Genomic DNA, 15,416 nt, shown 5'->3' with positions numbered 1-15,416 from the left:
CATCATGGTTGTCTGAGCCAATATCCAGCTTTTTATTGCATTGATTTTTCCCTTACTAACAATGCTATCCTAATTTCTTAACCTGTTTGTCCATCCTTCCTAAATAACTAATACTCCTGGATATTCAGTTCCAATCCTTGGTACCTCGCAGTCATGTAACTGTAATTGCAATCAATCTATGCCTGTTTTTATCTGCGCTGCTAATTTATCTACTTTATTGCAAATGCTCTGTACATGAAGACACACAGCCTTTAGATTTCTTTTTTTGGACTTGGAAAATAATCTGAACTTTTTTGTGCGATGACCCCATTTGTTTTTCTTCAGTATTTTTCTGCTGTTTATGCTGCATTTGTTTTCATTTCAATTCTTGTTTTGTCCTTTCTCTCCCTTCTCAAGTTCCCATCCCTCTGCCTTTTCTTCAGCCATATATGAACTTCATATATCCTGTTATTTCTGCATGTGATAGCAAATGGAGCTAGTATTAATCCTGATATTACTGCCTGTTGAAGTCCTACTTACTTAAAATGTGAGTTTTAATTCCCTATATTCCGCTTGTAGGACATCATCCTTTTATTAAAAACCTATGATATTGGTACCAATATGTACCACAACCACTGACTATTCACCGTCTCCTTGCTTTTCAATTATTCTGAGACATCCTTGACCCTGACGCCAGGCAGGCAACATTCAATCCTAGAGCAAAAACAGAAATTTAAAGAAGAGTCACTGGACTTGCTACGTTAACTCTCCTTTCACAGATGCTGCCAGACCTGCTGAGTTTCTCCAGCAATTTTTTATTTTTGTTTCAGATATCCAGTTCTTTATAGTTCGACGGTTCTTTGCTTAATTCACCTGTATCTGCTTCCCTTACTGTTGAATGCCCTATCATCATAGCTCTGCCAATCTTCTTCCTCCCCTGCTAGAGTTGGCTGTTCTTGTTGGGCTTGCAGAAGCTTTTGTTTTTGTTCTTCAATTCTTTCTCACCAGGAGTAAATTCACAAAAAAGGTAAACATACCATTTGCCATTTTAGATTTGTTATGAGATGATCTGTGAGGAAATCGCACAGTGTCAATGATGGGATGTCTAAGCCCTCACATCATGAACAATGGAACTCAAATTTATTCCTTCCCTGAACACTGGATGAACCTGTACCCCTGCTGGCACACATCTCCCTACTATTGCTTCCCACTCCAATGAACTGAGATCCCACCATATACTCTTTAATTATCACCCACCACTGTCCCCATTCTTTCAGTGACCCAATACATTTCAGGCCAATCCTCCGCTCCTGAGCTGTCCACTTTCCCAAGAACTCCATGCATTGGATGCTAATAAGCCACTTGCTATTAGTGACTGAATCCCAAGACGTCCTTCCCTGACGGTTTTGGTAGAAGAGCTCAACTGACTAAAGCCCATTTCCCAGACTGGTGTCTCAACAACAACTTGACTGATCTGCATGTAATCCCCAAACTGTGGCAAGACCTTGACTGACCAACGCCCAAACCCTACAAAGTTCGGATCGTGAACTCATGTTGGATCAAGGACATGACTGACTGACAGTGGCCAAATTTGATCTGCAATTGGATCAGCCCCTTGACTAGCTGATACTATCCCTGGACTGACTGGAGTCCACTTTCAGCATACTAAACACTCGCCCCCTTTAATTTTCATGCATTGCTCTTTTATTTAAAGTACATGCAATGTGTTTGCTTTGTAAGATGCTGGCACATGTTGCATCTCTGCTGTTGATATAGCATGGACTGCAACATGGCCACCCCGTTGCTCATAGGTACATTTACTCTTCAGTGTTTCCATCTGCCACAAGCTGCTTGCCCCTCCTTCTGCACTGAAAAGACAAGTTAGAACACAAGAGCTTGTTTGTCTCTAACTTGATGCTGAATACCTTGCTTGCAAAAAAGCAGGCCAAGACACATAGAAGCTGCATGGTTCTCTGTTGGTGCTAAAATCCCTGCATAGGTAACATGCCTGGCAGTCCATCAGCACAAAGTCCTATATGTTCATCAACTCCCAAAATACTTGCTAAAGACTTGAAATCGTTGTGCTTGGAAACACGCAAACGTGTTTTGAGGCTGGTGCTTTGCTGATGCCAATTTGCGTGAATGTTTACGCAGCAAGCACCCTGCTTTTTCAACCAAATGGCAGTGCCCCAAGGTCTAAACAGAGTTGTTCTTAGTCAAGAGGGCTGTTGTCGTCACTTAATGGGTTTGAGCATGATAAGTCAAGGGCAATATTCAATATCAGTCTGGGTCTTTGGGTGGTCAGGGTTCGGGGTTCTTAGTGTAGGGACTTAGCAATGATCAGTCCTGCAGGACCTGTTAACCAGACAAAATAAGAAGTCAGTTGGGGAGCTGCAAGAGATCCGCCAAGGGTCAGGCTGCTTATCAGTTGACCTCGTTCTTCTAAGTTGGTCAGACAGCTGAGCCATAGTCAGTCCTGAACAACGGTGAGATGTTATGTGACTCTGGATGTTAGAACAACACTGGCTTAGATGTGTTGTCATGTGGTATGGAAGGGTAGCCTGAGTATATTCTTGTAGCTGCGTTTGCACTGACAGCTGACAAGGCAGGTGATGATGTAAAGTAGCAATATATTCATGGATGTGAGTTTCCATTTGCAATGAAGCATCACCTACTTGTCCTTTCAAAGTTTTGTTTTCGTTTCCGTCTTGTTATATGCATTGTGAAGAGCTGTTCAGGACTGGCAGAGATTAACCCTGTGCTGGACTTTATATGTGTTGCCAGTGGCCAAAATCCTGGAAGGTGCACACAGTGTTTTTGCCACTGAGTGGGAGAACAATGCCATAAAGGTGTGGCATGTTTATAATGAAGTGAACTGCAGAGAATTGCACAGGATAACCTCATGGAGAGAAACCCTTCATGAAATGTATCTAAACAGATGTTTAACCAAGTTTAGGTGAAATCCAGAGCTGAAAATGTGTTGCTGGAAAAGTGCACCAGGTCAGGCAGCATCCAAGGAGCAGGAGAATCGACGTTTCGGGCATGAGCCCTTCTTCAGGAATCATGCCCGAAACGTCGATTCTCCTGCTCCTTGGATGCTGCCTGACCTGCTGTGCTTTTCCAGCAACACATTTTCAGCTGTGATCTCCAGCATCTGCAGTCCTCACTTTCTCCTCTTAGGTGAAATCCAGCCAGAGTCTTGGGGCTGTTAGCTTTCTTTCTAGTTGTCTCAGACATGACCTTCTCAAGGGTCTCACTATTACTGACTGCCATATAAATAAAACTAGACACTATCATCAAGCTGAAATTCTGGCCATGCCTTATATAAGATATATCTTATGACATTCACAATTGAGTTGTTCTTACTATACAACCTAATACCTCAGTTGCTTCCCCTATGACTTTGTAATGATAATAGAATTGAAACGTTTAGTCAACTGTGATGCTTATCATTAATGTGTTGTTTCATATATTTTTTCAGGACAGACTGAGAACAGAACGAAACAAGGAGTACAATCAGTTTCTTAAGGAGCAAGACAAATATGAGCGTTTGAGAAGAAATGACAGATGGCTACCGAAGGTGACTCTTTTTTTTTTCTCTAGACTAAACAGAACCTCATCACCTCGGGAGATCTGCCACCCACAGCTTCCAACCGCCCAATTATACCTCCTTCCCAAGATCCACAAGCCTGACCACCCTAGCCGACCCATTGTCTCAGCATGCTCCTGCACCACCCAACTCATCTCCACCTACCTTCACACTGTCTTACCTCCCCCCTTAGTCGAGGAACTCCCCGCATAAGTTCGAGACACCACCCACGCCCTCCACCTCCTCCAAGACTTCCGTTTCCCCAGCCCCCAACGCTTCATATTCACCATGGATATCCACTCCCTCTACACCTCCATCCGCCATAAATCAGAACACAATATAATACAGTATAAAATTCTAATTGTAAGTACGGCCAAATACTTGTGTGTTGGATCCTTAATGCTAATAGTTATATGGGATCTTGTTTGTAAGTACAAGCACCTGTAATTGGATATTCATAAATCGGGAGGCCACCTGTAAGTACGTGTTGAAAGCTACTAAATATCTGCCTAAATGTCTCGGTGCGTCTCTACGGTATTATCTTTTAACCTGTTTTCCGAGTCTACTTTAATCAACACTGTCTACATAGCCTTGTCATTCCCTTTAAGTTTAAGACATTCATTTTGCCCTGCATTTCTCAAACTGAACGTGAAATTTTATTATGTTATGATCACTCTTGTCCAGAAAATTCTTTACTGAATTCATGAATTAATCTTATCTAATTACCAGGTCTAAAATAACTGTTCTGTGGTTCCATGATGTATTGTTCTCAATAACAAAAGCCTGTCTATGACCTCCTCCTCTTGGCCAAATTTTTGCCAATCCTCTTCTAGGCTAACTTTGCCAATCTGATTTGTCCAATTCATGTGAAGATTAAAATCACCATGATTTGTGTACCTTTCTTATAATCCAGTATAATTTCTTGTTTTGTTTCCACCGTTAATATTTTTCCTTTGCTATTTCTCATCTTCATTCAAACTGATTCCACATTTTGTTCTTCCAAATATAATTATTTCTCAATACAAGTCCTCGTACAGCATTTTTATTTTTCATCTTCATCTCCACTCCAAACACCATTAATCAATTTCCTCTCCTTACTCATCCTCCTGCCAGTTTGAAAAAAAGTTCCTTTGTACTCAAAGCTGAAAAAATAAACAAGTGAAACAAGGAAATGAGAGACTTCGATCAAGTATATTTAGAATCTGGTTTCCAGCATCTGCAGTCATTGTTTTTACCTTCTGTAATACTAGTCCGATAAAACTCCCAATTACGATTTACAAAACCACACTTGTATCTCAAAACAAGGAAGCATTCGTTCTTCTATTCGGATATTCGTGTGTGTCTTCTTTTCTTTTCCTTAGGAACTTCTGTGTCACAGGTTACTAATCGAAAAGGTACTTTTCAGAGAGCTATTTTTAGGCAGTCTGTATATATGCTAGGCTTGTCAGTTCTCCTCTCAACTGTTCAATTTACCCCAGTCTTCTACCCCCAAAGCATCGGATTGTTATTGGCTTTTAAGATAGTCATTATATTTAATTCAAACTGGATTTGAGTTTGATATTTTTCAGGGTATAATTTAAACGGATTGGGCCAAACTCAACTTTTGTTTTTCATTTTGTCTCTGGACAACAAGCTAACTGAGTTGTTTGATCAAATGTTACATACATTGTTGCTTTATTGAGAACACTTGGTGCTGTGTCCAGTAGTTCTGCTGCTTTTAACTCTCTTAAAGTACACCCACAACTTCAATAATACCTCGCCCCTTAAAAAATGAGCCACCATTTGAAAAGATAGCTTCATTATTTTGTCTACTTTTTAAACGCACTACCCTAACATACAGATAACTTTTAATATAGGTTCACCTTAACCTCTTCCCATATATTTCTCTCTCTCTCTCTCTCTCTCTCTCTCTCTCTCTCTCTCTCTCTCTCTCTCTCTCTATCTATCTATCTATCTATCTATCTATCTTTCTCTCTCTCTGCTTTTCTTTATCTCTGTCTGTCTGTCTCTGTCTGTCTGTCTGTCTGTCTGTCTGTCTCTCTCTCTCTCTCTCTCTCTCTCTCTCTCTCTCTCTCTCTCTCTCTCTCTCTCTCTCTCTCTCTATCTTCTCCCCCCCCCCCCCCCCCCCCCCCCTCTCATAACACACCAATAAAAGTCTCATATTCTTATGTTTAAAACATTCTAAGAATGTAAGCAGATTGTGGTCACTGTACACCACCATCTCCAACACATTGTTCGTGACATACACATTAAAATGTTGTAAGGTCAGTAGCAAACTCGATAGTTCCTTTTCGATTGTGGAGTATTTCCTCTGGTGGATGTTGATCATCTTCGAAAAGTAACCAACCGGCAGTTTAATCCCATCCTCATCTTTGTGCAGCAGTACAGCTCCAACTCTAGTGGCACTAGCATCGTTGGCGACTTTAAAAGGTTTTTCAAATGTTTGGTGTAGCTAAAACTGGTTTGGCGGTTAATATCGATTTCAAATGGTTGACTGCCTCCTGGCATGGCTCTGTCCACCGAAGCTTTGTGTTCTTCTTCAGCAAATTGGTTATCAGTGCCACTACACTGCTGAAGTTTGGAACAAACTTCCAATAGAATCGGCTGAGTCCTAAGAATCGAAGCACCTCTTTCTTCGAGGTTGGCCATGGAAATTCTTCGATAGCCTTCGTCTTTGCATTCTGTGGGGTCAACCTTCCATGACTGATGTTATGTCCCAAGAACATCACCTCTACTTTTGGGAATTCCATTTTAAGTTTATCACCAGTTTTGCTTCTCATAGTCATCCAAAGAGCTCTGCCCAATTGTACCATGTGATCTTTCCAGGATTTGCTAAAGATTACATCGTCCAACTAGACTGCATAGTTTATTAACCCAGCCACAACTCTGTTCAAGAGTCTTTGGAATGTGGCGGGTGCGATCTTCATTCCAAAGGGCATCACTTTAAATTGATATAGCCCGTTTGGGGTGACAAATGAAGAAATTTTTTTCGCCAACTCTGATAAAGGTACCTGCCAGTAATCACGCATTAAGTCCAACTTGGTGATGTAACTGGCTTGTCCGACTTAGTCGATACTGTCCTCCAATCTAGGAATTGGATATGTGTCCAGTTTTGTAATGGTGTTGACACAGAATCGTTGAGTCCTGTCTGGTTTGGGAACTAAGATGATCGGTGAGCTCCACTTGCTGTGGCTTGGTTCAATGGTGTTCTCGTTGAGCATGGCTTCCACCTCCATCTAGACCTGTCTGGCTTTGAGAGGATTAAGCCGATAGGGGTGTTGTTTTATTGGAGCAGTATTCCCTATGTCTGCTTCATGTACAATAGCATTAGTCCTCCCCATCTGATTCTTACATATGTCCATATACTATAGTAACAAATCTTTCAACTCCGTTCTAAACTCCTGAGACAGATGGCTTACAAATCCCACTCCTCAAGGATTACTTCATTTTGAGGCACCTCAAAGTCCATATCATCTGGATTTGATTCCTCACTCTGTGGAGCAGTAACTAACACCCTGATTCTCCAGTTCTTTTTATCTAGTGCAATACAGTTTCAACATGTTCACATGATCTACTCGATACTTTTTTTCTATCTGGCATCTTTACTTGATAGTTCACCTGACTCAACTTTTTCTCAGACAGGGGCCATTAAACCTGGCTTTGAAGGGATCTCCTATCAATGGTAACAGTACTAACACGTTATCCTCTCGGGAAAATATCTGGGTCTCTGTGTTTATTTGCCACCTGCTTCATTCTACACTGCCCTCTTTAGGTGCTGTTTAGCTAACTCACCTACTCGATTTAGTCTCTCCCTCACCTCCGATACATAATCTAAGTGCGAGATCTCCAACTTTGGTCTTGTCAATTTTTCTTTAATTAATTTCTAAGGGCCTCTCACTTCATGACTGAATATTATCTCAAAGGGAGTGAAATGAGTAGATTCATTTGGGGCATCTAATGGCAAACAATACAAATGGGCTACTTTATCACAATCATTTGGGTAATCCTGACAGTATGCATCTAACATGGTCTTCAAGGTCTGATGCCATCTTTCTAAATCTCCCTAGGATTCAGGATGATACACATTGGAGTGACGGTGCTGTATACCTAAGCTGTCCATAACCTCCTCAAACAGCCTAGCAGTAAAATTTGACCCTAGGTCCAACTGAATCTCTCTGGGTAACCCAAACAATGTGAAGGAAGCTACTAACTCCTCTTCCACCATTTTTGCCTTGTTACTCTGTAATGGAATTACCTCCGGAAATCTGGTAGACACATCCATCATGTTTAACAAGTACTGGTTCTCACTTTTAGTCCTCTGGAGGGGACCTACACAATCAAGTATAACCCATGTGAAAGATTCTTCAAATGCGGGAATTGGCAACAAAGGTGCTGGTTTTATTAATGCCTGTGGCTTATCTACCATTTGGCATGTATGTCATATATGACAAAAGTTAACCTCAGCCTTATGCATTCCAGGCCAATAAAAATGTTTTTGTACCTTAGCCTGTGTCTTTCCTAACCCTAGGTGACCTCCTGCAGGTAGTTCATCTGCTACCCATAACACTTCTGTCTGTATGCTACTGACGACACTATCTGGTACTCTTCTGCACTAACCTGCCGTGGTCTCCATTTCCATCTGCGGATTCTATCTTCCAGATAATAACCCTCTGGAATATTCTCTGCCTCCTTTTCAGAGTATGCATCAACATATATATCTTTTATCGTATTGTCTTGCTGTTACAAGTCTCTTAGCCTTTCAGGACTAAACACTTATGTCTGACCCTCTGCCTGTTTAGATTTTTCCTGCACCATTACATCAAACAGGGTATCTGCTAACTGAACCTTAACTCCTTAATCTTTCTCTTTACTTTTTACTTTGTGCTGCGACTTAATGGGATCTAGTTACCACACAGTCTGGGAAAATACCAGGATATTTCTGTTTTAACTCCTCAGTTTCTTGGTCTTCCTTGGGCTTCTCCACAACAAGGGGTGTCACTCCCACCTTGGATCCTGCCAAATCATTCCCAAGAATAAACTGAATTCCTGGAACTGACACTGTCAATCACTCCCACTGTAAACTTCCCCAGTCTTGAGTTGGCACTCCAACCTGAACTTACATAGGGGAATGCTAAATTTCTGTCCATCTATCCCACAAATTATCACACTCTCTAGTAACAGATCAGAAAGGCTGCATATTCATTCATCCCTTACTATCATTGACTGGTTAGATCCTGTATCTCTCAAAATTGTAACTTCTTGTCCTCCTCTCCCTGTTCTTTCTGAGTAAACTTTACCCACAGAGGTGAATTCTTCTTAGAGATCAAGTTCTAACTCTGTACCCAGCCCCTGTCAAGGCTGTGCATTCTCCTGCAGCTCCTCAGCTCTTCTTGGGGACTGCCTTCTCTAGTGCCACTGGCTTAGCTTCTTTTACCACCTCTTTTGCCACAGCGCCTTTCTTTTACCATAGTGGCAACACCTGAAGCCTTTCACCTCCTTTCCATCCTCTTTGGTTTCTTTTTTAACCTGTGGTTAAAATCTTACCAGTGCTCTCTACTCTTGGTTTAGTAGTGTAGGATCTCCCCTTCTCCCAACTTCTATTCCGCACAGAACAAAATTCTGGTCAGAAGCTTGTCTTGAGTACCAGCATGTACTCCTCTAATTCTGCTGCCCTTCACACTTCCTGAACTTTCTCTCCTTCCACAGTGGCTCAGTGGTTAGCACTTCTGCCTCACAGCTCCAGGGACCTCGGTTCAATTCCCGCCTCTGGAAACTGTCTGTGGGGAGTTTGCACGTTCTCCCTGTGTCTGCGTGGGTTCCCTCCGGGTGCTCCGGTTTCCTCCCACAGTCCAAAGGTGTGCAGGTTAGGTATACTGGCCATGCTAAATTGCCAGTTAGGTGGATTAGTCAGGGGTAAATATACGGGGGTGGGTTTTTCTTTGGAGGGTCGGTGTGGACTTGTTGGGCCGAAGGGCCTGTTTCCACACTGGTAGGTAATCTAATCCTAAATTTTCAGACCACTCCACCTGCCTAGCCAATTTTTCAAATGAAATAAACATAGCTTATTTCATCTTTCCCTCTTAATTTATTTCATTTCTTTCTCCTTCGTTGCTCTATAGTATTTTCTATTTCTAATTCTGATTTCTAAAATGTTATGTATCACCATAAGTTGTGTCCTGTGTTGAAAATGCACATTAAATATACAGATATTTTAACTGTAATATGTACTTTGACATTTTAGAACCAGTATTTATTTGGATACTAATTGATTTTATTTAAAAATTGTAACCAGTACTATAAGGAGAATATTGATCCTTCAGATGACACCAGTTTTCAGAATACAACTCCAATAAGAACTGGTCTGCTCAATCCAGCGTCTCATAGGAAAGATGCATATACTTCAATGGAAGCTTATGAGGAATTGTTAAATCAAAAGCGACGAGAAGAGGACCGATATCGAAAATCTGATGATCCTGAGATTGGTCAGAGAAGGTAATGATAATAGATTATTACAAATGCAGAACATTTTGGAAAAATGTGATGGGAAGTATATGGTATTAATGCAGATCATTTTCTGATTCACATAATTTGTGAATATGTTCTTTTGAGATTCTCAAATGCTGATGGAAAACTGCTATCTAAACCATATTATTAAATATTTTAATAATTTGCTGTCTTGTGATAGCTCCTAAAGATCACAAAAACATTTCCTCAAAAGGTGTTTGAGGCAGAATCCTGGAATATCTTCAAGGCTAAGATGGATAGATTTTTGTAAAGTAGGGGTGTGAAAGGTTATTGGGATAGGCAGGAACATGGAATAATAAGCTCAAACATTAACTATTGATTGGCAGAACAGGCTTGAGGTGCCAAGTGGCCCATTCTTTCTGATTTCTATTTTCTTTAAGATTCGTTTATTTATATATCACAACTCACTGGGGTAGTGTGCTGTCAGTGCAAGAATATATGAATTTACTGGAACAAAACGTTTCTAATACTTTTGCAGTAGTATGCATGTCATTGGTTTCCTCAGTTAAAAGGCATTGCAAAATATTTAAACTGTGGATTATTCCCTTACAGAAATGCTCAGACGCAAACAGACAGACTATCAAAGGCTTATGAAAATAACTTTGCTAATTCTGGCAACCACTTCCAGCAATTGAGAAATGAAAACAGGTGAATGTTTGTTTAGATTTATTGTTCCCATATTGGTCTTCTTGGACCCTGACCATATTGCAGAACTGTTCTTGTAGACATGATCCTGTGTTAGGATACTGATTGAGGATGATCAGCCATGGTCATAATGAATGGTGGTGCTGGCTCAAAGGGCAGAATGGCCTACTCCTGCATCTATTGTCTGTTATGACATGGATTCTAGTTACATTGTGATGTGGAAAATTTCTTGCAGTCATGGATTTTCCTCAAAACCAAAGCCAGAAAATAGTAATCTGCTCCTTGCTTCTGGAGAAATCTGGCAACCAGGTTTTGACTGTGCAAACCACCTTGTGTCTAATGCATCCAAACTCTTAAAACAAAATGTGCAGAATAGAGGGAGCTGTGTGTTCTTGTGCAGAAACACAAAACATTAGCCTTCAATTGCAGCAAGTAATCACTGAGGCAAATAGAATTTTGGCCTTTTTTGCTTCGGAGAGGTGGAAACAGGAAAGTCTTATACCTGTTGGGGAGGTGGAACCTGGGATGCAGTGAACAGTTTGATTCTCTGTATCTCGGAAAGGAAATAGTGGTATTGGAGGGTGATCAAAAGGCTAATTCGGGATGAAATGATTGACGTATCAAAAATGACTAAGCAGGTTAGAAATTTATTTGTTAGAGTTTAGAAAAGTAAGGGATGAAATATGCAAGATTCCAAGTGGGCTTGACAGGATAGAGTTGAGAAGACGTTTCCACCAGTTGTGGAATTTTGAACTAGGGGACATTACAGAATAAAGGGGACACTCATTTAAAACTTAAGATGTGAAGGATTTCTTCTCCCTTCGATTACTGAATGTCTGGAATTCTCTACTCTTGATCATTGGAAGTATTTAAAAAGGAGGTAAATAGAATTTGGAATTTATAAATATCAGAGATAGCTCAAAAGAGTAGTTGAGGCCGGGGGCAAATCAACCATGATCTTGGGGCAGGTTTGAGGGCTGAAGGCCTACTCTTGGTCCTACTCCCTATGCTCTTTTATGTGTTTTTTTAATACGGCATATACAGAGTCAATGGTATGATTCTGTCAGCCAAACAGGCAGAGAATAATGAATTGGAAGCTTTGTGTAATATAAGCTCCTACCACATAAATGGAATCCTCAACTCAGAAGATGCTTTTTGCAGTTACTTCAGGGGCCTTGTATGGTCTGGTGAGTAAGGATTCCTACAATTTTAAACTCCCTTCCTTCGTTGCATAGATTATTTGTTTTATGAAGTGCAGATATCCATCCTGTTTATGAATGGTAAGACCTGAAAATAAATTCATTATTGCTTCGATCTTTCTAATCCAGACGAAGCATCAGATCAGGCATACAAATCTCTGAAACTTCCATTGACACTTGTGACTTTTGAGGAATGACTGCAGGAATTGGGATTCAACAATTAGTTGCAGCAGCATTGCTGCTTTGTGCGAAAAGCTGACCTGAGTGTGTGGGAATGTTTTGTTGTCCAGGTGATTATTTTTATTGTATATTAACATTTGGTTAGGTGTGACACCAAGTGGAATGAACAGAATTACTTTACAGAGAGGTAGCATGGAACAAATGCCAAGATTTTCCAACTCACTGATGTTTAAATTATTTACCTATTAACTCTACTTATTCACAGCGAGACCTTGTTATGTATAAAATCTATTGACCTAGCTTTTTGCAGTCCAAAATAGATGATCTCATACTTTTCCCATGTTGAACTGTGTTGGAGAGTTTTGTCAACTTAATTAGACACCGGTTAAAGTTATTTACTATGTCACCTAATTTGGTATCATGAGCACCTTAGATATATGTTTTTCTATCTTTTCATCTAAGTCATATTATTATCGTGAAATGGACCCAATACAGATTGATGTGTAGGATAGTGTCATCATAGATTGTTGAGTATACAGACTAACCTTGTTTTCAGTTTGAAACCTACCTCTTAACCTGTTGCTTTCAATTCAAAGCACACTAATTAGTGAGTTTTGAGAAGATTTATAACTCGGGTTGAGGTTCTGGATGTAAGTTTGCTCATTGAGCTGGAAGGTTCGTTTTCAGACGTTTTGTCACCATACTAGGTAACACCATCAGTGAGCCTCCGGTGAAGCACTGGTTTTAGTGACCCGCTTTCTGTTTGTGTTTAGGTTTCCTTGGGTTGGTGACATCCTTTCCTGTGGTGATGTCACTTTGTGTTCTTTTTATCAGATGGTGGTAAATGGGGTTCAAGTTGATGTGTTTGTTGTTAGAGTTTGGGTTCGAATGCTGTGCCTCTAGGAATTCTCATACATGTCTGTTTGGCTAGTCCCAGGATGGATGTGTTGTCCCAATCGAAATGGTGTCCTACCTCATCTGTATATAAGGATACTAATGAGAGCGGGTCATGTCTTTTTGTGGTTAGTTGATGTTCATGTATTTTGGTGGTTAGTTTTCTGCCTGTTTATCCAATGTAGTGTTTGTTACAGTTCTTGCAAAACATTTTGTAAAGCACATTAGTTTTGTTTGTTGTCTGTATGGGGTCTTTCAAATTCATTAGCTGCTGTTTTAGTGTGTCGGTGGGTTTGTGGGCTACCGTGTTGCCAAGAGGTTGGAGTAGTCTGGCAGTCATTTCTGAGATGTCTTTGATGTAGGGGAGAGTGGTGAGGGTTTTTGGACGTGTTTTGTCTGCCTGTTTGGGTTTGTTCACTGGGTACCCATTCTTTTTTAATACACTGTATTGGTGATTTTCCTCTGCTCTGAGTAGTTCCTCTGTGCTGCAGTGTGTTGGCTTGTTGAAATAATGTTCTGATGCAGCTTTGTTGTTGGGGTGATTACCTCTGTAGTTCAATATTTGGTCTGTATGTGTCGTTTTCCTGTAAATGCTGGTTTAAAGTTCCCAGTTGGCTGTTCGCTCTACTCTATCATCTAGGAATGGCAAAATATTGTTTTCTTCCTCTTTAGTTAATATTATGCCAGTAAAGGTATTATTCATGGTCGTGACGGAACTCTATTGACAAACACACAGACCTAATTTACCATCCTCTGAGGAATAAAAAACAGGAAATGACATCACTACAGGAGCTGACGTCACCACAAGAAATGACATCGCCATCCAAGTAAACCTGGACACATAAATAGAAAGCAGGTCACTAACACCAGTGCTTCACTGGAGACTCTCTGATGGTGTTACCCAGTATAGTGATGAAACGTCTGAAAATGAACCTTCCAGCTTAGCGAGCAAACTTGCAACCAAAGCATACTTACTTTTGTTAAAAGTCTCTTCATTGAATCTTACCAATTCCCTTATGGAAAACAAATAAGGTGCAAACACATGGGATCTGGGTTAACTTGGCAAGTTGGATCAACATTATCTCAGTAGCAAGAGACAGGGTGATAGTAGAAGGCCTGTTTTTCTTGTTTTTGTGTGGCTGGAGATTAATGTCTAGTGGTATACCACTGGGACTGGCACTTGGTCCCTTATTGTTTGTGATATAAGCAATGTAGATGAAAATGTGGGAGAGGATGATATGTTTGCGTGGACACACATTGGCTGGGTGGTTGACATTGGGAAAGAAGTCTTAAGTAAAAGGAGGAAATACATAAATTGATCAGATGGGCAAATCAGTGGCAGATGGAATTTACCCCTGAGAGTCATACAACATGGAAACAGACCATTCAGTCCAACTCATCCATGCTGACCAAGCTTCCCAAATTAAACTAGAGCCACTTGCTTACATTTCACCCATATCTCTTGAAACCCTTCCTATTCATGTACTTGTCCAAATGTCTTTTCAATGTTGTAACTGTTCCTGCATCTGTAATTTCATCTGCCAGTTCATTCTGCATATGAGTCATCCTCTGTGTGGAAACATTTGCCCCTCAGGTCCCTTCTAAATCTCTCTCCTCTCACTTTAAAAATATTCCCTGTGGCTTTGGATTCTCCACCCGTATCCTTTGTCTCCTACTGTCAAACCAATTCTCTTATACAATTGGCAAGCTCTCTGAGGTGGAAGATGTAGCAAAATGAGGGAGGAACTGTCTGAATGGCAGGTACTAGGAAGCACAGGAACAGAGAACTTCAGGGTTTACTAACAAATCTGTGAAGGTGGCATGGCTGTTTAACAGGGTAGTTAAGAAGGCATGTGGGACGCATACATTTATCGATCAAAGCTTGGATTATAAGGTTACGGAGGTTACGTTGGAACTGTACAGGATTGTGATTAGGCCACAGCTGGAGTACTATGTGCAGTTTTGGTCTCCTGTACTATAGGAAGGACTTAATTGCACTGGAGGGAGAGCAGAGGAGATCCACCGAGATGTTGCTTGGGATGGAGCAGTTTAGCTGTGAAGAAAGGCTGGATAGACTCAGGTTGTTTTCTTCGGAGCAGAGAAGGTTGGGGGAGGGTGGTGGGGAGCATTGCCCAAATGGATAGGAAACCCCCTTAGTTGAAGGGTTAATTACAAGGGACATATTTTAACATGAAATGCATGAGACTTAGAGGAGATTTGAGGAATGTTGTTTTTGTGGATGGTGTAGCATGTAAACTCAATTTTTAAAAAGTACTTGGATGAGCACTTGAAGTGTCATAATAATCAATGGGCCTAGTGCATGAAAGTGGGACTAGTTTAGGTTGTGCAAACTTGATGTGCCGAAGTGCCTCTTCTGTACTGTATGATTCTATGCCTTGTGGAAA

General features: G+C 40.8%; 1 protein-coding gene across 5 annotated transcripts in view; it reads left to right on the top strand.

Moving 5' to 3' along the window:
• The window catches only part of cspp1a (centrosome and spindle pole associated protein 1a), a 156,280-nt gene that overhangs the window by 28,376 nt on the left and 112,488 nt on the right, over window positions 1-15,416 (top strand). For 4 of the 5 annotated variants that reach the window (XM_072571488.1, XM_072571490.1, XM_072571486.1 and 1 more), the window contains exons 6-8: window positions 3,461-3,559; window positions 9,861-10,060; window positions 10,646-10,741. In XM_072571488.1, coding sequence (XP_072427589.1) covers window positions 3,461-3,559; window positions 9,861-10,060; window positions 10,646-10,741 — 395 coding nt within the window. The remainder of the gene's footprint in view (window positions 1-3,460; window positions 3,560-9,860; window positions 10,061-10,645; window positions 10,742-15,416) is intronic. The other variant, XM_072571489.1, reaches the window with a different exon arrangement.

The sequence above is a fragment of the Chiloscyllium punctatum genome, chromosome 5, assembly GCF_047496795.1.
Source record: "Chiloscyllium punctatum isolate Juve2018m chromosome 5, sChiPun1.3, whole genome shotgun sequence".
NCBI lineage: Eukaryota > Metazoa > Chordata > Chondrichthyes > Orectolobiformes > Hemiscylliidae > Chiloscyllium > Chiloscyllium punctatum.
Note: the sequence above shows the minus strand (reverse complement) of the source record. Positions and strands in the feature narration are given on the sequence as shown.